Here is a 22,126-nt window from a genome sequence, read left to right as displayed (position 1 = left end):
TAGCAGTTTAAGATACAATCCCTCTAAAGGTACACGTGCATCATATCACGTGAGGCAGTGCATTCCAGGATGTAAACATCGTGACACAAGTTTTTCCTCATGTTGTCTTTTTTTTGCCAGTTGCCTCAAATCTGTTTCCCCACCCCCCCACCTTTGGAAACTGTTTCTCTTTATTTACTTCTCATGCTCTTGAACACTTTTTTTAGCCTTTTGTGCTCTGGGGAGAGCAACCCTAAATTCTCCATTCTCTCCATGTAACTCTCTAACCCCTCATCCCCGAAGCTGTTCTGATAAGTCCCTTTTTAGTATCATCCTCAAAGCTTTAGGGATGTGCGGTGCCCCAGAATTGAACACTACTCCAGCTGGGGCCGAGGGTGTTTTCACTCCTGTCCACCACCCCCCTACCCCCTCTTCTGTCGTGAGCCTAACCGTGGAGGCCCTGACGTTTTGGTGGGAGATTGCCAAACTCCTCCCCCTGCCCCCTCCTGAGACATGGTTTGAGTAGCAGGTGAGGACAAGAGTACCCGAGACCAGGGAAAACATCCTTTTGAGGGATAAAAAGAAAGACTTGCACTTGTATTGCGCTCCTCGTGACCAAATTTCTCAAAGCGTTTTACAACCAGTGAAGTGTAGCCTCTGTTGTAAGGTAGGAAATGCAGCAATCGATTTTGTGCACTGCAAACTCCCACAAATAACTACGTGACAGTGACCAGTTAATCTGTTTTTTTTTGTGTGTGGGGTGATGTTGATTTGAGGGATAAATATTGGCCAGGAGACCAGTGATTTAACTCTTCATTGAAATAGCGCCGTGGAATCTTTTACATCCACCCAGCCAGGCAGATGGGGCCTCGTCTGAAAGACGGCACCTCTGACCATGCAGTGCTCCTTCAGGACTGCACTGGAGAGTCGGCCTGGGTTTTTGGTCCTGGAGTGGGACCTCGTGACTCGGGCAAGACTGCTAACTACTGAGCCCGCTTCAATCAGCCCTAAATCCAGCCCAGTCTGGTGACTGTGAAAGGCTTTTCTTTTTATTTATGTTTGGCTGTTGAAAGCTCTCCTGTGAATGTGAGTTGAGCAGCCCTCATTCGCTTGAACGAAGGTATTAGATCCGACGCAGGTTGGAAGTAGGGAATCCCGGACTCACTAGGACCAGGGATCAAGACAAAATCAAAGTGCTGGAAAAACTCAGCAGGTCTGACAGCACCTGCGGAGAGAGAATCGGAGTTAACGTTTCAAGTCCGTATGACTCTTCTTCAGAGCTGATCGAGAGTTGACTCTTTGGCTGACAATCTTCTTCAATTATCTGCCTCATTAACCACAACCCCCCCCACCCCCCACCGCCCCCCCAACCAAGCAGGCCAGGTCTGTCATCCATGCCCTAAATCCCACCCTCCCGAGCTGAGCGGTCAATGTACCAACTGGAATTCAAAACATGGCCCATAGGTGGTACGTTTGGAAAGCCAAATGATTTTTGCAGGGCCTCTTTTCAAACTGTGTGAAATTTTCATTCGATGGCTCCAACCTATCTGGTGAGGGTGTATCTGTGTATTTTCACATGTTGATGTGTTGGGAATGAAAGTGTATGTGTTGGCATTGGGCCAGGCAGAATGGGTGAATCAGCTGCCTGGTGAATTTGACTTGCTAGTGTTTTTTATTTTCTCTGAACTGCCCTCCAGGGAGATGAACCCGCCTTGCTCATCAATTATTTTCTCTTCCACTGAAACCTTCCAAACGTTGACGTTCCAAAGTGCTTTTCCAGGGCGATGAGTTAGCTTTGGAGTGTAGCCGTGGTGGTAATGCAGGGGAGGCTGGCTGGTCTCGCTGTCCCTCGATCCCCGCGCCTTCCTCCAAGTGGGTGCTAATTTGAAAAGAAAATACATACATAAATTTCTTTTCCTCCTTGCCATTCCCAGGGAAGAGGTGCAGGAAAACTGCGTGCAATGGCGGAAGGAATCCCGTTTCATGTGCAAGATGAGCGCCAGCTCGGTCACGGGGATCCTCGACCCCAGCATCTGCCGAGTGTCTGTCCGCAAGGTTTGTGAGCTCTCTCTCTCTCTCTCTCTCTCTCTCTCTCTCTTTTGACCTCTGACCTGGGGCAATGGTGATTCATTCAGTGTCTCGGCACACCTCTCCCCTCCCACCCAGGCTAATGTTCTGGGGGCACGGGTTCAAATTCCACCCCGGCAGCTGGTGGAATTTGAACTAATTTAAATGAATAAAAATATTCTATCAGTCAATCTGGAATTGAAAGCTAGTTTCAGTTAACAGTGACCATGAAACTATCAGATTATTTGTTTGTGAAGACCCATCTGGTTCACTGATCCCCTTGTGAGGGAAGGAATTCTGCCATTCTTACCTGGTCTGGCCTACATATGATTCTAGACTCCCAGCATAGCGGTTGCCCCTGAACTGCCCTCTGAAATGGTCCAGCTAGCCGATTGGACAGTAATGGCTCAAGACCACTCCCTCAAGGGCAATTAGGGATGAAGCAAAGAATGCTGCTGGCCTTGCCAATGATGCCCATGTCCCATGAAATTAAAAAAAAAACCTCACTAATGTGTTATCTTCTGATCTCTCCATAGGAGCTGAAGGGTGGGAAAACATTTCTCAAGGTGAGCGAGACGTTCTGTCGTTGTCAGGTCTACTGATGTGTTGTGTGGGGTTCCAGGCACTCGCATCGAGGCCAGTTGCTGACCTTGCATAGCTAGCAGTGGCACTGAGGGATGAGGGGACGATTGGCAATGAGGGATGAGGAGGTTGGTACGAGTGAGGAGATAGAGAAGAGGGTGGTGGTGCTTTTGGGGCAGGGGAGAGGAGTGTGATTTCCCACATTGATTGATTGGGATGGGAGAACACCAGCAACTGGAAAGGTGCTGAGGAGGAGGACGAGGACCCCAAGAGGAAAGATGCCAGGTTGAAGCGGGTGTCGGTTTGAATGGGAGCATGAGTTAGAAGAGGAGCTTCAGTGTGAGTAGAGAGTCTCTATCAGAAGGGTAGGGGTGTTGGATTGGGATGCAACGTCCCTATGAACAGAGACAGCATGATCATAACAGAGCAGAAGGAGGCCATTTGGCCCATTGAGCCCATGCCAGCTCCGTAGAGCAATCCAATTGATCCCAGCAACCACCCCCCCCCCCCCCCCACCCCCCCGCCCCCCACTCTCTTCCCATAGCCTTACAAGTTTATTTCCTTTAAGTGCCATGGTGAGTACTGGGTCAATATTTGGAGAATAAATAGTCCACGTCTATTAAGATAGCAAAATAGCATTTTAGGATTAAAAGCCTAACGTGTAAAAGCACTCATTAAAAATTCAGCATTGCCCTCCAGTTACCCCTTGGATTTGACCATCAAATCGTTTCTTCGTCCTTTGAATTTGCCCCTCAGCCTTTCATGTACTTGTGTTTTCTTTTAAATTTTAATGTAAGCAAAAGATTGTGGATGATGACTACAGCTTAATTCCTATACCTTTCAGCGTGGCCTTCCTGTGTTTTTGAGGGGCCGTGTCAACTATTAGTAATGTTCCAGGTCGACACGCATCAGTCGGTACATGAAAACTGAGCCCTGCAGGCACCCATACAGTGCACCATCTGTGGCACTAGCTTTTTTTTGTTGTTGTTGTTGTCCCTGTTGCTATAGCAACATTGGTCCATCAGCAGATTCCTCCTTTTTTATTCATACGCGCACACCCCCGTCACTTTTTATTCAATCAGTGCTTCTTTCAATGAGGTCATGGCTGATCTGTATCTCAACCCGCCTTGTTTCTGTAATCCTTATAACCCTTGCCTAACACAAACCTATCACACCTCCTATCAATCTTCAGTTTGGTAGTTTTTAATTTAACCCCTTGCCCTCAAAGGCTTTTTGAGGATTCCAAAAGTGTTCCTTGATAGCACCCCTGAACGTCCTCGCTCTAACTTCAAGGTTATGCCCCCTTGTTCTGGACTCCTTCCATCAGAGGGAACAGGTTCTCTCACCCTCGCTCGCTCGCTCTCCTACCAAATCCCCTTTAAATTTCTAAGCTGCCAAGCTTAGAATGTCAAGCCAGGGCCCTGTGGGCATGACCGCTAATGGGGAGATGATGATGGTGTAGTGGTATTGTCGCTGGACTAGTAATCCAGAGGACCCAGGTAATCCTCTGGGGACCTGGGTTCGAATCCCACCACAACTGACTAATAAAAATCTGGAATTAAAAGACTAACGATGAGCGTGAAACCATTGCTGATTGTTGTAAAAACCCATCTGGTTCACTAATGCCCTTTAGGGAAGGAAATCTGCTGTCCTTACCTGGTCTGCATGTGACCCCCTACCCTCAGCAATGTGGTTGGCTCTTAAATGCCCTCTGAACAAGGGTAATTAGGGATGGGTAATAAATGCTGGCCTAGCCAGCGATGAATGAATTAAAATAATGGGCTGTGTGCTGCCCAGAATCTTGGCAATGCCCTTAATGTGCCAGTTGAGGGCAGTACTGAGGGAGAGCTTCACTGTCTGTGCAGCTGAGGTGTTTAATCTACCCTCTGGGGTGGGTGTAAGATATCCTGTGGCACTATTTTTAAGAGCAGGGGGAGTTCCCTCCCCACCCCCCAGTGTCCTGACTAATATTTATTCCTAAATCAACATCTTGGGCTCTTGATGAACCTAGGGACTCGATTAAAATTTGATTCAATTGATGAACGAATGTTGGAGGTTTGATTATTTTTGGTCAATTGACCAGCTCTGTTCTTGCCAACGTCCAGAGGTCATGGCTGGAAAGTTCTAGCCATGATACCGGACATCAGTGAGTGAACGTTTTGAGGAGTAGTGTGCACAGTACTGGCCTCCTTGCCTAAGGAAGGCCATACTTCGCGGGAGTGCAACAAAGGTTGGTTCCTGAGATGAGGGGGTTGTCCTTTTGTGAGAGGTTGAGTATATTGGGCCCAAACTCTCTGGAGTTTAGATGAAAGAGCCGATCTCATTGCAACATAAGAGATTCTGAAGGGGCTTGAAATGATGGACAGGGAGGTTGTTTCCCCCCTCCATCACTTGACGGGGGGAATCTAAAACACGGGGGCACAGTCTCGGGATAAGCGTCCGATCATTTCAGACTGAGATGAGGAGAAATTTCTTCACTTAAAGGGTTGCGAAATCTCTAACCCAGGGAATTGTGGCTGCTCAGTGCTCGAGTATATTCAAGACTGAGTTTGATGGGTTTTGTTCAGGGATCAATAAGGGAGGTGGAGTTGAGATGGCCGATCAGCCACAAACTTATGGCAGAGCAGGGCTTGAGGGGGTGCAAGGAACAGGAGTAGGCCAATTTCTAGTGCTCTTGTGCCCCGTTAGACCTTAAGATGTAGGAGCAGAAGAAGGCCATTCAGCCCATCGAGTCTGCTCTGCCATTCAGTAGATCATGGCTGATCTGATAACACTTAACTCCACTTTCCTGCCTTTTCCCCCATAACCCTTGATTCCCTTACTGATTAAAAATCTGTCTATCTCAGTCTTGAATAGACTTAGTGACCCAGCCTCCACAGCCCTCTGCGGTAAAGAATTCCTCAGATTCACTTCCATCTGAGAGAAGAAATTCCTCCTCATCTTTGTTTTAAACGGATGACCCCTTACTCTAAGGTTATGCCCTCTGGTCGTGGACTCTCCAGTTTGGTCCCAGTCTGTAACAGGCCGGGTGTCTCCGGCTGCTTAGCCCAGTGCCATCACCTGTTCTCGCCTTCCCGACTGCTGGTTGCTGATTTGTCATCTTTCCCCACAGTTGGGATTCGTGGACCTGAATCTGGCGGAGTTTGCTGGGGCTGGTTCCACTGCTCGGTGCTACATCCTGGAGGGTTACGACACCAAGAACACACGGCAGGATAACTCCATTCTGAAGGTACGCGTGGCCGGTGGGGTGGGGTGGCGAGGGGCAAGGCGGCGAGAAAGGTGAGCCGCCACATCTCGCTGCACCTCCCCCATTGCTGATTCCACATCAACCGTGGCTCGGTGACCAGTGACTCGCAGTCAGTGGGTTCAAGTCCCACTCCAGGCACGTGGTCTCAGCTGATGCCCCCAGTGCAGGGCCGAGGGAGGGCCGCAGCTCTGGAAAGGCAGTCTTTCGGATGAGATGTTAGACATTCTGCATGGTTTATTCTTCTCAGGAAGAAGTACAAGGGAGTTCTTCCCGTATGTCACTCCCTGGGCTCGGAACCAGGAGCCTTGGCCTGGTCTCTGTGCTGAAGTCCTGGGCTAGACCTTGCACCCAGGAACAAGTGACTCTGAGGCGCGAGTGACTCCCCATTGGGGCACAGAGGACTTAAGTATTATTGATACGCTTGGTGCTTATCGCCGTTGTCTGGTGAAATAAAAGGCCCCAGCATTGAATCCATGACCTGGGCCTCCTTTAAACAGCCTGGCTCTTAGGCTGGGAAATCGGTGTCTGGGATCAGGTATTCACTGTGGTGGAGAAAAAATATAAATTAACCCACTGAGCTGCCCAACATCACCCTGAATGGCCTAGCTATAACGTTCCTCTTATTCCCCAGGAGGAAAAACAGCTCGGACCAGTATTCTTCTTTCCCAGTTTTTACTGTTGTTTCTCCTTCTGGGTCGGGATTCCCTCCAGAGGAAACTCCCGGCCTCTCTGTCTGTGCGGCCCCCTCTCTCTCTCTCTCTCTCTCTCTCTCAATGAGGAAACCAGTCTGAGCACAGCGGTTCTGTCCAAGAAATGTATTTACAATCTCCGGCTCTCTGGAATGACTCTGGCTCCTTGGAGCAATCCCTGGTTTTTGTCTCTCGCCAGACAGCAAATGAATCCCAGCCGGCTGGGCCTTGAGGAGAGAGAGGCCAAGGCAGAGGCTGCAGGCCCAGAATGATGGGAAGATGCATCTGGAGGCTTGCCGTGTGAGCGCATCCTCTTCCGTTCGTGTTCCAGAGACCCCTTCCCAAAATCCTGAGAGGTAGAAACCCTGGAATTCCTGCCAGGGATTTGCTGCCTTGGGGCAGCCTGACCTTCCCTGGCCCTAGGCACTGACGATTCTCTCTCTCTCTCTCTCTCTCTCTGTGTCGTCCTCAGGTCTCTATCAGTCTGCAGTTGTTGTCCGGTGACCCCTGCTTCAAGAGGTGAGTAGTTGCCGTGGGTATTGTCGGGTGTTTTTCCTTCCTCTCTCTTACAGGCGTTTCTGGGATTTGGTTGGGTTCTGATGCTGTTTTTTTCCTACCCGGCCCCCCACCCATCCCTGCCTCTGCACCCCACACCGACACCACCCCAACCACCACCCTCCCTCTGCACCCCCGATCCCCCCCCCACCCCAACCACCACCCTCCCTCTGCACCCCCGACCCCCCCCCACCCCAACCACCACCCTCCCTCTGCACCCCCCCCAACCACCACCCTCCCTCTGCACCCCCCACAACCACCACCCCAACCACCACCCTCCCTCTGCACCCCCCACAACCACCACCCCAACCACCACCCTCCCTCTGCACCCCCGACCCCCCCCCCACCCCAACCACCACCCTCCCTCTGCACCCCCGACCCCCCCCCCCACCCCAACCACCACCCTCCCTCTGCACCCCCCACAACCACCACCCTCCCTCTGCACCCCCGACCCCCCCACCCCAACCACCACCCTCCCTCTGCACCCCCCCCAACCACCACCCTCCCTCTGCACCCCCCACAACCACCACCCCAACCACCACCCTCCCTCTGCACCCCCCACAACCACCACCCCAACCACCACCCTCCCTCTGCACCCCCGACCCCCCACCCACCCCAACCACCACCCTCCCTCTGCACCCCCGACCCCCCCCCCACCCCAACCACCATCCTCCCTCTGCACCCCCCCCCCAACCACCACCCCAACCACCACCCTCCCTCTGCACCCCCGACCCCCCCCCCCACCCCAACCACCATCCTCCCTCTGCACCCCCCCCCCAACCACCACCCCAACCACCACCCTCCCTCTGCACCCCCGATCCCCCCCCCCACCCCAACCACCACCCTCCCTCTGCACCCCCCACAACCACCACCCCAACCACCACCCTCCCTCTGCACCCCCGACCCCCCCCCACCCCAACCACCACCCTGCCTCCTCACCCCACACCGACACCCCCCCCCCCCTGCCCCAACCAACTCCCAGTGATGATTAAAGACTTCGACCTGGGAGATGAGGCAGTCAGAACCAGGCACTGGATGGGGATTCACAGCCGCTGCTACAAAGCCAGATCCCTGGCTGGGATTTCCCACCCTTTTTTTTTAACCCAGGAGACCTGAGACCAATTGTAGGCTCACCCCATTTCTAACACCCCCTCCTCCCTCTGACACAGGCCCTGGATCGATCCTGTGCCATTCTCGCTCACCTTGAGGCCCAGTATCTCGGCGGCTGGTACCTTTTTTTTTAACCAACTGAGCCTTGGTGGGGGGGGCGCAATGTCTTTTCTCCATCCTGCCCGCCCTTCCAGTTACTGACCAGTGGAGTGGTCAGTGTGGCTGCTGCGCTATACGAGGTGCCTCCTCAGAATGGAATGGCCTTGGGAGTTGATCGAACCCGTCTGCAGTGACCCCGTCACGAACTGACAGCGATGTATTTGCATGTTTTCCACCTTTTTTAATATTGCTGACCTCATTCAGGAACAATCTGATGCATGACATAGCAGTGGGCGATACTGCCTAAAAGCAGTAATGTTACACCACCCCCTCTCTCTGTCCCTGAAGCTGTGGCCTCCGGCTGGTATATATAGCTTCCTCCCATCCCCAGGGGGCGCCCCTCCGAGCAGCCGCGATCTGCTGGATGGACGTAGCAGGTTTGATGGGCTGAATGGCCTCTTTCCCCCCGACCCTCCCCCCCCTACCCCAGTTCCAATGTTCCAGTTGAGCTTTTGTGTACGTGTCTGTCAGCCTATCACAGGCAAGACAAGAGTCTCCTATGGAGCCGCGCTTTCCACCAAATGCCGCTGGAAATCAAGAGCCTGACTATCTCTGGTTCGTTTGCCTTCCCATCACGTCCGCCCGCTCGCCCTCCCGTATCTCATCCGAAAGACGGCACCTCCAGCAGTGCAGCCCTCCCACAGTCCTCACTGGGCCTAGATTCGCCGCTCCAGTCTCCCGATCAAAACCTCCTCGTAATGTTGAACGCCTCGATTCAATCTCCTCTTTAGCTTCTCTGCTCTCCAGGAGAACAACCCCAGCTTCCCCAGTCCCTGGTCCCGTGCCAGCAAATCTCCACTGCACCCTCTCCAAGGCCTTGACAACCTTCCTAAAGTCTGGTGCCCAGAATTGAATGCAATACTCCAAATGAGGCCAGGACAGCGTTTTATGTAGGTTTAGTGTTCACTTTCTTGCTTTCCGGCCCTATTGATAGAGATTCCATCTGCTTTTTTTTTTCCCCAAACAGTTCTCACTTTGTCCTGCCACCTCCAAAGGTTCTTGAATGTGAACCCTTGGGTCTTGTGTTCTCTCTCTCTTTTTTTAATTGTACCGTTTAAGTTTATAATGGGATTCCAGGACAGGCTGGTGCAACCTGGAGTGGAGACCATCTTGTTGTCTCGGCCTACTGTTGATGGGAGGCTGCTTGATTCCCTTTGTCTAGTCTGGGGTGGGGTCTCATTTCTACCTGTTCTTCTTGCTCGTTACAGGCCACCGTCCACAGCCAAGCCAATTGAGTTCTTGAGTCGGCAGAATTCCCTGGCGCCGGATTGCAAAGGGGACGACGGGAAAGAAAGCCCCACCTCTGTGCGCAGCAGGCCGAGCTTTTCCAAGCTATCGAGGTGCAGGTCCCTCCTGACTTCAGGTAAAAACTCTAAAGACCGGTCACTTAGATACCTCTTTTTTTTCATTTTTATTCCCCACCCCACCCCCACCGACCCTTCAAAGTTGCTACACCTGAGGAACTCCTTTTAACGTCCACAGAGGCAAGGGAATCAAAGTTATCGAGGTCAGATGGGAACGTGGAGATAGAAACGCCAGCAGATCAGCCATGACCTTGCCGAATGGAGGAGCAGGCTCGAGGGGCCGAATGGTCTACTCCTGTCCCTATTTATTGTGTTCTTATGATTCGGGATAAGTTAGCTGGTGCCCCAAGGCAGAAGCCAGACGTCAGCCATGGCTCAGCGGGCAGCACTCCCACCTCCAACTCAGAAGGTTGTGGTTTGGAGTCCTGCTCCAGCTGGCTTGAACGTGGAGAGCAGGCTGAGGGAGTGCTGCACTGTCGAGAAGCTTAACCCCAAGGGAGGCCTTGTCTGCCCTCTCCAGTGGCTGTAAGCTACTTTCAGAGAAGAACTGAAGGGGGGCGGGTGGGGGTTCAGCCCGGTGAACTGGCATTTCACAATTAACATCACTTTATGACGGTAGATTATCTGGCCATGCTCATACTGTCGTACGTGGGAGTTTACTGAGTGTAAATTTAGTTGCTGGGCTTGCCCACATCGCATAAGATGAGGAATCGGAGCAGGAGCAGGAGTAGGAGGCTGCTCCCCATTCAGCATGATCGTGGCTTATCCTCTGCCTCAACTCCGCTCCCAATATCCCTCGATTCCCTGAGACATCAAAAATCTGTGTCTCGGTTTTAAACGAGATGGAGCATCCACAGCTCTTTGGGGTAGAGGATACCATAGACTCCCAACTCCTTGAGTGAAGAAATTCCTCCTTATCTCAGCCTTAAATGATCCGCCCCCGATCCCGAGAGGGTGTCAGGGTGACCGACCTTCCCTTATTTTATGGGATTGTCCCGCAATGGAGCCCAATGTCCTCCGTCCTGGATTGGCCCATAATCTGGATGTATAAATCTCGTGCACCCGCAATATGGGCCCTTTCACAGCTCTGGCTGGGTTCTAGACACCCCCCGATCTCTCCCCCACCCCCCGTGTTCTAGACTCCTCCCATCAGAGCAAACCACCCCTGTGCCTACCCTGTAAAGCCCCTTCAGAATCTTGAATGTTTTAATTAGATCGCCACTCGAGTCTTCTGAACTCCCATCAGTATAGGCCCGATTTTACTCTGCCTCTTGTCCCAGGGATCAATCTGGTGAACCTTCAGTGTAACGCCTCTGTCGCAAATGCACCTTCCTTTAAATATGGAAACCAAAACTGCACACAGCATTCCAGGTGAGAACCCCCTTCCCCCTGGGGCTCCGGGGACCCCACCCCCCCCCTTCCCCCTGGGGCTCCGGGGACCCCACCCCCCCCTTCCCCCTGGGGCTCCGGGGACCCCACCCCCCCCCTTCCCCCTGGGGCTCCGGGGACCCCACCCCCCCCTTCCCCCTGGGGCGCCAGTCCACTTGCAGTAAACTATTACAAGAATGGCTACACTCATTGGGCTGCCCTGAGAATGTGGATTGATTCCTGATCGGTTCCCTGCCCCCTTTTAACCTCACCCCGGCACATCAACCCCATGCGCTGTCGGATGGGCCGCATGGATCTGGGGGAGGGGGCGAGGGGGGTTTCTAGCATCTCACGGCGGCCGGAAGGACGATGCCTTCGGGACGTCTCCCCTGTGTATTTACTGATCCCGCGCTCTCGCTCGTTTTCCAGGAGGGGGATCCGAGGATCCGGACAATGCGCTGCAAGCTCCGGAGGAGTCGATCCGGAAGAGGCATTCCCGCCACTCCAGCGGCTCCAGCCAGGTGTCGAAGTTCTCGGGTGAGCAGGGGGTTCCTGTGGGGGGTGGGGGGGGGGTGCTGGGGTGTTGGGGGGGGGGGGTGGTGGGTGATGGGGGGTAGTGGGTGGGGTGGGAGGGGGGTGGTGGGTGGGTTGGGGGTTGTGGGGTGGTGTGGGGGGGGTGGTGGTTGGGGGGGTGGGGCTGTTGGGGGTGGTTGGGGGGTGGGGGTGTGGTGGGGGGGTGGTGGGTGATAGGGGTGGTGGGTGGGTTGGGGGTGGTTGGGGGGTGGGGGTGGTGGGGGGTGGTAGGGTTGGTGGGTAGTGGGGGTTGGTGGGGGTAGTGGGTGGGGTGGGGGGGTGATGGGTGGTGGGGGTTGGTGGGGGTAGTGGGTGGGGTGGGGGGGTGATGGGGGGTGGTGGGTGGGTTGGGGGTTGTGGGGGGGTGGGGGGGGTGGGGTGGGGGGGTGTGGTGGGTGGGGTGGAGGGGGTGGGGCTGTTGGGGGGGGTGTGGGGGTGGTTGGGGGGGTGGGGTGGTGGGGGGTGGGGGGGTGTGGTGGGGGGGGTGGGGCTGTTGGGGGGGTGTGGGGGCGGTGGGGCTGTTGGGGGAGGGGCGGTGGGGGAGTGCTCCCCATACTGGCCCAGCCCCGGAGACGGGAAAAGGCTTGTTGCTTGTTAATAAAAACGATGACTCGGTTCACATTTTGGTCACAGAGAGAAATTGAGGTCCTGTTGCCGCTAAAAGTGGCGGTTTTGAGGATGCGAGCAATAACAGAATGTTTAACAGCTTTCAGCATAAGGTGAAGGCGGACGTGCGAGTTAATAGGGGGTTAGTGCCCGGGTGACAGGACAGGAGTCACAAACACAAAAAGCAATGGGCCAGTTGTCACGTTGTTATCTATTGTACCAAAACGATTCGGTAGAAAGAAATGTGCCGGGGTGCAGCTTTTTCAGAGAGGTCGTGGCTGTTAGTTCCCCTCCAGGACCTCCAGCCGGTCCAGGCAATGCGTGGCTGTTGAACTGTGTGGGGCATCACAGCTGATCCCAGATTCTATTTTCTTACACCCGCCTTTCGGGAGGGTGACTGCAAGCACTCCGGAGAGCGACCTGTTCCAAACTGGTATCCCAAGCATCCGCCCCCCACCCCCCCACCCATCAACCTGGGAGAAGCCCAGGGCACTGAGGCCAATGCACCTCCTCAATTAATGTACAGACTGGGACTGGCTAACTCGGAGACCAGAGTGGGGATTAAACCTGGAATTTGCCCAGTTTTATGCAGTCTCGCTTCAGTCGCTGGGTTGTGAATGCTAGAATTTAGAAAGCGAAGCAGCTGTTTGACTGAAGGTTAAGATATTAAGGAGAACAGAGAGAAAGAGAGAGAGGGAAATTACCTCTGGCTGGGGAGTCTTGGACTTGGGGGGGGGCCAAGGACATTAAAAACCCCTTTCGAGGAGCAAAAATGATGGCATTAATTTGGAACGCTCTCTTCCACAAACGGCAATTGAGGCTGAACCAATTGTCGATTTTAAATCGGAGATCATTAGATTTTTGTTAACCGAAGGTGTGAAGGGTTAGGGTGGGAGGGGGGGGTCAAAGGCAGGCGTATGGAGTGAGGTTGCAGATCAGCCACGATCTCATCGAATGGTGGAACAGGGTTGGGAGGAGGGGGTGTTGGTGGGGTCTTCATGGGCTGCCTCCTGTTCCTATCGTGGGACACCAGGGGAGTTTGTGGGGGGGGTGGGGGGCGGGGGGGTGGAGTGTGTGGGAATTCTGGTTAAAATTTGGGGCAGTAGGGGGTTTGGTTTGAAATCTGAGCCGCTAAGCGGGGATCCCACCAGGCACAATGCTGGTATACCACAGCCGGTGAAATTGGGGGTTTGGGTGGGGTGTTGTGTGGCACCTGATCCTGTTACTTTACTGATGGGTGGGGGTAGGATAAGATTGCTTTCCCCCACCCCCCCCCCCCCCACCCAATTTACTATCACCTTTAACGCTCCCCCTGTGGTGTAGTCAGGGCCCCCACCGTGGCGTTGGGGATGGTGTGAGCTCCGAGCGGGTGGTGTCGCTAACCCAGACTCTGCCTCTTCCCTCCCGCAGGCTACAGCTCCGAGTGCTCCCCCTCCGTCTCCCACTTCGAACTGACCCACCGGCGGGATGGCTCGTCCGGCAGCAGCGGCCTGTCCTCCGGGATCGGGAGCATGGCCGACATCTGGGAGGGAGCCAAGGATCCCGGCCTGGAGAAGCTGGCGCAGCCCTTCAGGCCCCTGCTGCGCTCGGAACGGTTGTCGAGGTAGGCCGGGCCGGTGACTGCGGGAATGCCCCCGGGTGGGGGGGCTGGCTCTTCGGGGTATTATCTGCCCAGCCGGCCGGAATGACGTCCCGTCTGCTGTGGCTCGAGTGGGTAACGCTCTCGCCTCTCGAGAGTCAGAGGTTCTGGGCTTCAGGTCCCACTCCAGGGATTGGCGCATAACAATCCAGGCCAACTTTCCAGTGCAGAACTGAGGGAGTGCCGCACTGTCAGAGGTGCCACCTGTCAGATGCACTCAGTCCGATAAGGTCCCATCAAGTGTCTGACCCCCTGTCCCACCCAGTCCCAGAGGGGGGAGAAGACAGTGTCTGACCCACTGAATCCTGTGATTCTTATATTTGTGATAAACTACGTTTGAAGACGGATTAATTCACTGTCCGAAAAACTGTGAAAGGCACTTCCCAGAAATGTGCCTGAGGGTGAGGGAGAGACTGGGTGAGTTGGTTTATTTTACGCTGACACTGACCCTCTGCTGCAGGCGGAAGAAGGAAGCGGCTGAGAGCCGACCCTCACGAGTGGACGACACGCGAGTGGACGCAGATGACATTGTGGAGGAGATTGTGCGGAGCCAGGACTTCAGCCAGTCCAGCAACACTGAGGGTGAGGGACGGGGTCGGGGGGAAGGGGGAGGGGGAGAAGGAGGAGAAGGAGGCAGCGAGGGGGTGGGGGGAACGGAGAGGATCTGGAGCCAGGGTGGGGAGAAGGAGGACGAGGTGAGGGGGAGGAGGCGGGGAGGGGGAGGAGGCGAGGAGGGGAGGAGGCGGGGGAGGGGGTGGGGGAGGGGGAGGGGTTGGGGAGGGAGGGGAGCCAGGCCGTGAACAATAATGTGGCCCCGGTGCTGTGCCAAAGCCATTAAAGCCTGGGACATAAGTGTCGATTGTGAGCTTAAACTCTGCTATTCCATTGGTTTCCATTATTCTTTTCAGCAGATGTGGGGCATCATTGGCGAGGCCAGTGGTTTTTTTTTTTTAGCCTGTCCTTAATTGCCCTCGACAAGGTGGTAGTGAGCTCCCTGCTGCACACCACCTGGTCTAGATCAGCTCTTTTGTAGAGGCTTGCATCTCAGGGGGCAGCTGAGAGTCAACCACATTGCTGCAGCTCTGGAGTCACATGTAGGCCAGACCGGGTAAAGATGGCAGATTTCCCTCCCCCGAAGGGTATGGGTGAAGCAGGTGGGCTTTTCTCCCTATTCCTCCCAAATTCCAAACCTGGTTTTGCCCGGGACGACTTGTGACTTGCTTTGCTGCTGTCCTGAACTCTGACCCTTTTGACCTTTCATCTTCTTGTATGGCCCCCCCCCACCCCCCCAACATTCCCAGAATTCTCCTGCGTGGCCTGAGTGAATTGTTAGATCTGTTGGGCTTTGTGATGCCCCTACATGAAATCCCCTGCCCTTCTATCACCATGTCTTGCAACGCGTGCCCGTGAATTCACAGTGACTGCTCGAATTTCTTTTCCCCGCCAGTGGCCATCTGGACGATGTATAGGATTCCCTGAACCATTCAGGAGGGTCAGGAATAGAGCCAGCTCAAAACTGCACCCCCCCCTGCTCCCCGCCTCCCCCAACCCCCAGCCCAGCGTGTATGCCAGGAGGGAAGCTGCTCACTGAGGAGCTCGACTGACAGGATTCCGGTGAACGCTGGTTTTACAGGAACCCTCCAGGCATAATCTGGTGTTTATGTTCCACATGAGCCTCCCTCTCACTTCCCTTCATCGAAGCCTATCGCTATATCATGGAACCATAGAAATTTGAGGGCACCGAAAGAGGCCATTGAGCCCATTGTCTGTGCTGGCTGAAAAAGAAAAGAATGAAAAACTAGCTGCCCGAACCAATCCCACCCTCCAGCACCTGGTCCATAGCCTTGCAGGTTACAGCACTTCAGGTGCAGATCCAGGTGCCTTTTAAATGCGTTGAGGGTTTCAGCCTCCACCACCAAACCATACAGTGAATTCCAGATGCCCTTCACCATCTGTTTGAAGAGGTTTCTTCTCATGTCCCCTCTAATCCTTCTACTGATACCCTTAAATCTGTGTCTCCTGGTAATTGACCCCTCCATCGTTCCTGTCGCTCCTATCTAGGCCCCTCAAAGTTTTGTACACCTCAGTCAGGTCATCCCTCAGCCTCCTCTGTTCTAAGGAAAACAACCCTAGCCTATTCAAATTTTCTCGTAGCTGCAATTTTCAAGCCCTGGCAACATTATTGTAAATCTCCTCTGTACTGTCTCCAGAGCAATTATGTCCTTCCTGTAATGTGGTGACCAGAACTGTGCACAAAATCCCAGCTGTGGTCTAACCAGCATTTTACACAGTTTCACCACTACATCCCTGTTTTTGTATATGGACAATAAACAGCAAGGGCCCCAACACAGCCCTGTGGAAAGCGCTTTTATTCCTTTCTCCCTTGTTCATTTATCTAGCTTCCCCTTGACACTATTTGCCTCAACTCCCCTGTGGTAATGAGTTGCACATTCTCACCACTCTCTGGGTAAAGAAGTTCCTCCTGAATTCCCTGTCAGATTTCTAACTTTTATAACCTTTGAATCTTACAGATCATGATCAGGTCAGCATCCTTGGCCTTTTCCTTCCTTGGAAAGAGAGCCCAACCTTTCAAACTTTCCACTAGGTTTCGCTGTCATCCTTTCAAACCCATGACCATTACCATCTAGAAGGACAAGGGCAGCAGACACATGGGAACCAGCACCTGGAAGTTCCCCTCCAAGCCACCTGACTTGGAAATATATCGCCGTTCCTTCACTGTTGCTGGGTCAGTGGAACTCCCTCCCTAACAGCACTGTGGGTGTACCTACACCACATGGACTGCAGCGGTTCAAGAAGGCAGCTCACTACCATCTTCTCAAGGGCAATTAGGGATGGGCAATAAATGCTGGCCCAGTCAGTGAAGCCCACATCCTGTGAATGAATAAATAAAACATTTTTTCACCTTCTCCAGGGTGTCTGTAATCTATTTTTTTTTTCTCCCTGACATGAAGACTAGAACTATTTACAGTCCTGGTTTCTTCACACCTCCATTGGCGACCATGCCTTCAGTTGTCTAGGCCCCAAGCTCTGGATTCCCTGCCAAACTCCTCTCTGCCTCCCTGCCTCGTTTTCCTCTTTTTGAACCACTTGTTAAAGTCTGCCTCCTTTGACCAAAGCGTTTGACCATCTGACCAGCTAACATCCCTTTATGTGGCACAGTGTCACATTTTGACTTAAGGCTCCTCTGAAGCTTCTTGGGATGTCTTCTGTGTTTAAAGGTGTCTTGTAAATGCATGTTGTAGTTTAAGCAATTGCCTCAACTCCTAGGCCAGACACTGATATTCTCTCTCTCTTTGTCTCCTTCCTGTTTTTTTGTTGTTTCAGACAGTGGACTGCAGCTCTATGTGGGTCGAGATGGGACCACCAGACTGGGTGGCCTGCAGAGTGACAACAGGTAAAGAGGAAAGGAGACGTTGGCCTTAGAGACAGTCATGACTGGGGAGGTCGGAGGGAGTGGGGTGGGAGGGTAGTCGGTTCAAGATCCACTCCTAGAGTGCTGTAGTGTCAGAGGCGCTGGGTCTCTGGCCACATTTCCCTCTGTTCTAACAATGACCACGCTTAAGGATAAACACTGGAAAGCGCTTTATCCTGAAAGATGAGAGATGAGAATGAATAATCAAATTCATTGAAAGGGATGGGGAGAGTTGGGTATAACATTTATTCCCGCTCTGGGGAGTCCATTTTGCTTTGTCACTGAGCGGGAAACCGCTGAGGTGAGCCACAATTGGCAGAATGCGCCGATTTATTATTTTTTTAAATGTGCCAATGCCTCGGGCTGCTTTGCCAACTTCTGTCAGGAAATGGCTGACAGCGCTGTGGTGAAATGTGTGCCAGTCTGAGGCAGCAGCCAGGGGTGGAAGGGTTTTGGGTGGGACGGTGGTGGGTGGGTGGTGATGACGAGGGAGTCCTCCGATGTTGTGGAAGAGCTCCATCAGAATATTCTAGAGAAAGGGGGTGGGGAAGGGCCACCCCTCGGTTTGGACCTGTAATTTAGCGGGACAGATCGAGACGTGGGGGAAGGAGTGGGACTATCCTCCCATCTATTTTAACCCATCCCTTCCCCTCCCCCAACCTCATCCTACTTCACCAACAAAGTCCCTGCAGGAATTCTCAATGACGGGGTCGGAGCTAGAGCGATAGTTTTTTTTTAAGCTGGAGGCAGCCTGTGGCTTTGCCATTGGAAAATAGGCCTCGTGCCTGCCTAGTATTGAACATTCCCTCACACTCACTCTCACTTTCACTCTCTCTCTCTCTCTCTCTCTCTCTCTCTCTCTCTCTGTCTCGCAGATGGTGTGACTACAAGCCCGTTGTTATCGAGGGCCATTGAGCTAGAGATAAAAGGACGAAGCAGCAGGTTGCAGACTCCTGCCATTCCAGTAGAGAATATTCCAGAGGATCAGGAATTGCTGGCTGGCACTATACATGGAGGAGCATTTCTCACTGGGGAAAATCAGTGTCAATTTTTTTATAAAAAAAAATAATTCATATTGAGGAATTATTAGGAGAAAGATGACATCCATCTTTCCCAGTGAACTGTGTGGTTGGATTCCCTGCCATCCTTGGCTTTGGGTTAAAACGGTTCCTGACATCAAGATGCATCTTTGGGGGCACACACGTTGGCGATGAGTATTAATGGATGTACATGTTAATAAGTGGTACTGGGCGTTCTGGGCATTGCATAGGTTCAGACCTTTAGCTCAATGATAATCGTTAATTATTCCCTTCTATTTATTTTATATCTTTTAATGAAACGCAACAGGGACCATTTAGCCCTGAACATGGGATTTGGTCCGGGAACCAAGTGCTTCTCTATGACTCAAGGGAATTGACTCTAATGTTTATCGAACTCTTGTTTTGTTTGGACTGCTTGTTCAGGAAGGGGGGAGGCGGAAGTGGGGGGAGCGATGTGGATGACAGGGAATTGGTGCCAATTTCCTGAATGGTCGAGAGGAGATTGGCTGCACGGTTACTAGTGTCTGTCATGTTGTTTAACACAATCCCATCTCCCAGTACTTTTAGGGCTAATTCGTGTTTGAGGAAAATGAGGGGGAAAAGAAATCTCTCTTTGATGCCCCCTGTGACTTTTACCCCAAGGTGTTGGTGGGCGAAGTGTCTTGGAGATGCATGTTTGATCCCAGGCTCATTCTGGGGGACTGGCAAATCCTAGACTACTGGTTAGAGTTGGCCCGAATAGCCATCTTGTCATTCTGTTCTGATATGACCAATGGGGAAGGTGTTACTCAGAGCTACCTCAACCCCGTTCAGATGTCATATTAGGGGCAAGTTCAGTGCAAGCTGGGGTAGTTTTACAAACCTAACATGAGTGATCAACATGTTAATGTTGCTTCCTAACATTTAGGACTTGGGTTTCCAACTTGGCTTGCATGTGTCCCTCGAACTCTTCTGCCTCCTCCCCTCCCATCTCCAATGTTTTTATAAATAAATTGTAAACCAGGCCCAAAGAAGATGGAAAAAGAATACCAGACTCTTATTTCTTTTAAATGAAAAATGTCTCCAGGGCTTTTCTTCCTCCTGATTGTGCTCTCAGTGGTGTCCAGAAAGGCTCTACCCCAATTCCCAAAGACTCCAGGCTTGTTTCAGATCCCTTGACCCACGTTTTTGGCCTTTTTCTTGGTTCAGTGTAATGTGTTTTAAAGTGCAGCAGGGAGATGGAGGGGAGGCTGGGAGATGAGATCTAATCTTCGAGAGAGTGAGTTAAAGGTCTCACCAGATGGTTTATATATTTTAAAAACAAAGGCAAAAATGAACTTGGGTTGAGAGTGCTAGCTACTGTTCCCAAGCTGTACATCTTTCTCATCCTTTTTTAAAAGAAAATTTTGAAATCAAATACTCATCAATTATCGATTAAAAGATGTTGGGAAGCCATTTTGTGAGGCAAAACTGTTTGGTATTGAGGAGGTCAAAGGGCAAGATAGCAATTTATTTTTAATTTGTGAAGATATGGAGAGATGCTTCTGTGATGCACTTTTCCAATACTTGGCCCAGTATTTAAACTATACTCTTTTTTAAAAAATATAAAAACTATCTCTAATCTCCAGCCCGTGCTCTCTCCAATCTGTTCCCAAATATCAAATCAAAAACAGAATTACCTGGAAAAACTCAGCAGGTCTGGCAGCATCGGCGGAGAAGAAAAGAGTTGACGTTTCGAGTCCTCATGACCCTTCGACAGAACTTGAGTTCGAGTCCAGGAAAGAGCTGAAATATAAGCTGGTTTAAGGTGTGTGTGTGGGGGGCGGAGAGATAGAGAGACAGAGAGGTGGAGGGGGTTGGTGTGGTTGTAGCGACAAACAAGCAGTGATAGAAGCAGATCATCAAAAGATGTCAACATGTTGTTGACATCTTTTGATGATCTGCTTCTATCACTGCTTGTTTGTCGCTACAACCACACCAACCCCCTCCACCTCCCTGTCTCTCTATCTCTCCGCCCCCCACACACACACCTTAAACCAGCTTATATTTCAGCTCTTTCCTGGACTCGAACTCAAGTTCTGTCGAAGGGTCATGAGGACTCGAAACGTCAACTCTTTTCTTCTCCGCCGATGCTGCCAGACCTGCTGAGTTTTTCCAGGTAATTCTGTTTTTGTTTTGGATTTCCAGCATCCGCAGTTTTTTTGTTTTTACCCAAATATCAAATACCTGGATGGTGGGATCGGTGCTAAATGTTTATAAACATCGTGCGAAAGATATAAAATATGTTTTTTAAAAAAAAAATTACAGCCAAGAGGGGCAATTAAAGAGGTGCTAGTTGAGCGAGCTGGTTACTTTTACCTTCCAAAGGTAGGGGGGGGTGGGGGGGAAATGATGGGAAAGGTGCCATTCTTAAAGGGGCTGTGGCAGTTTCAGGAAGAAAACATAACGAACCTTCGGAGGAGGTGGATGGGAGGGAGTGTTTCTAGGAAACCTGTGAGGTTATCTTCCTCTGGCGCAAATGAGGTGATGACTCTTGAGCAATTTAGGCATCAGGTTTTTCTTGAGCGTTTACTTGGGGACCCTTTCTTATGGAGTTAGCAGCCCCTTTAAATGGTATGTATTTTTATATTTTAAACCTGTTTCTGTGAAGTGGAGCAGCCTGTGTGGGCTCCACTGGTGCTGAATATTTCTACAGGCTCTCGTACAGTGACTGTAATCTGTCTCCATGTTTACGGGGTGGTTTCTGTGTGGATTTTTTTTTAAAATATGGATAATTTTCAATAAAACATTTTTTAAAAACCAGACATGATCATTTCATTTCACTCGGGATCTGGAACCTTCAATGTTGGCTGCTGGATTGTGTTCAGAAGCATTGTAAATGCGTAAGAGTTGAGGCAGAGATGATGAGAGTTACCTGGGAGATGACCGTTAAACGGGATTCCCGTTGGTCATTTTCTATAAGACCATAAGACATAGGAGCAGAAATTAGGCCATTCGGTCCATCGAGTCTGCCGTGCCATTCAATCATGGCTGATAAGTTTCTCAACCCCATTCTCCCGCCTTCTCCCCGTAACCTTTGATCCCCTTACCAGTCAAGAACCTATCTATCTCGGTCTTAAATACACTCAATGACCTGGCCTCCACCGCCTTCTGTGGCAATGAATTCCATAGATCCACCATTCTCTGGCTAAAGAAGTTTCTCCTCATCTCTGTTCTAAAAGGTCTTCCCTTTACTCTGAGGCTGTGCCCTCAGGTCCTAGTCTCTCCTACTAATGGAAACATCTTCCCCACATCCACTCTATCCAGGCCTTTCAGTATTCTGTAAGTTTCAATCAGATCCCCCCTCATCCTTCTAAACTCCATCGAGTATAAACCCAGAGTCCTCAAACGTTCCTCATATGTTAAGCCTTTCATTCCTGGGGTCATTCTCGTGAACCTCCTCTGGACCCTCTCCAGGGCCAGCACGTCCTTCCTGAGATACAGGGCCCAAAATTGCTCTCAATGTTCTAAATGTGGTCTGACCAGAGCCTTATAAAGCCTCAGCAGCATATCCCTGCTTTTATGTTCTAGTCCTCTTAAAATAAATGCCAACATTGCATTTGCCTTCCTAACTACTGACTGAACCTGCAAGTTAACCTTAAGAGAATCCTGGACTAGGACTCCCAAGTCCCTTTGCACTCCAGATTTCTGAATTCTCTCCCCATTTAGAAAATAGTACACGCCTCTATTCTTCCTACCAAAGTGCATGACCTCACACTTCCCCACGTTGTATTCCATCTGCCACTTCTTTGCCCAT

The 22,126-nt window shown here is 51.7% G+C and overlaps 1 protein-coding gene across 2 annotated transcripts in view; it reads left to right on the top strand.

Moving 5' to 3' along the window:
- LOC121291106 (protein FAM102A-like) overlaps nt 1–20,008 on the top strand; it is a 29,288-nt gene extending 9,280 nt beyond the window's left edge. For both annotated transcript variants that reach the window (XM_041212164.1, XM_041212165.1), the window contains 10 exons: nt 1,914–2,034; nt 2,583–2,612; nt 5,741–5,857; nt 7,037–7,083; nt 9,597–9,751; nt 11,490–11,597; nt 13,650–13,842; nt 14,339–14,460; nt 17,224–17,293; nt 18,187–20,008. In XM_041212164.1, the coding sequence (XP_041068098.1) occupies nt 1,914–2,034; nt 2,583–2,612; nt 5,741–5,857; nt 7,037–7,083; nt 9,597–9,751; nt 11,490–11,597; nt 13,650–13,842; nt 14,339–14,460; nt 17,224–17,293; nt 18,187–18,226 (1,003 nt within the window). In that variant the 3' untranslated portion in view covers nt 18,227–20,008. The remainder of the gene's footprint in view (nt 1–1,913; nt 2,035–2,582; nt 2,613–5,740; nt 5,858–7,036; nt 7,084–9,596; nt 9,752–11,489; nt 11,598–13,649; nt 13,843–14,338; nt 14,461–17,223; nt 17,294–18,186) is intronic.
- The last annotated feature ends 2,118 nt before the right edge of the window (nt 20,009–22,126 follow it).

The sequence above is a fragment of the Carcharodon carcharias genome, chromosome 19 (assembly GCF_017639515.1).
Source record: "Carcharodon carcharias isolate sCarCar2 chromosome 19, sCarCar2.pri, whole genome shotgun sequence".
NCBI classification, from domain to species: domain Eukaryota; kingdom Metazoa; phylum Chordata; class Chondrichthyes; order Lamniformes; family Lamnidae; genus Carcharodon; species Carcharodon carcharias.
Note: the sequence above shows the minus strand (reverse complement) of the source record. Positions and strands in the feature narration are given on the sequence as shown.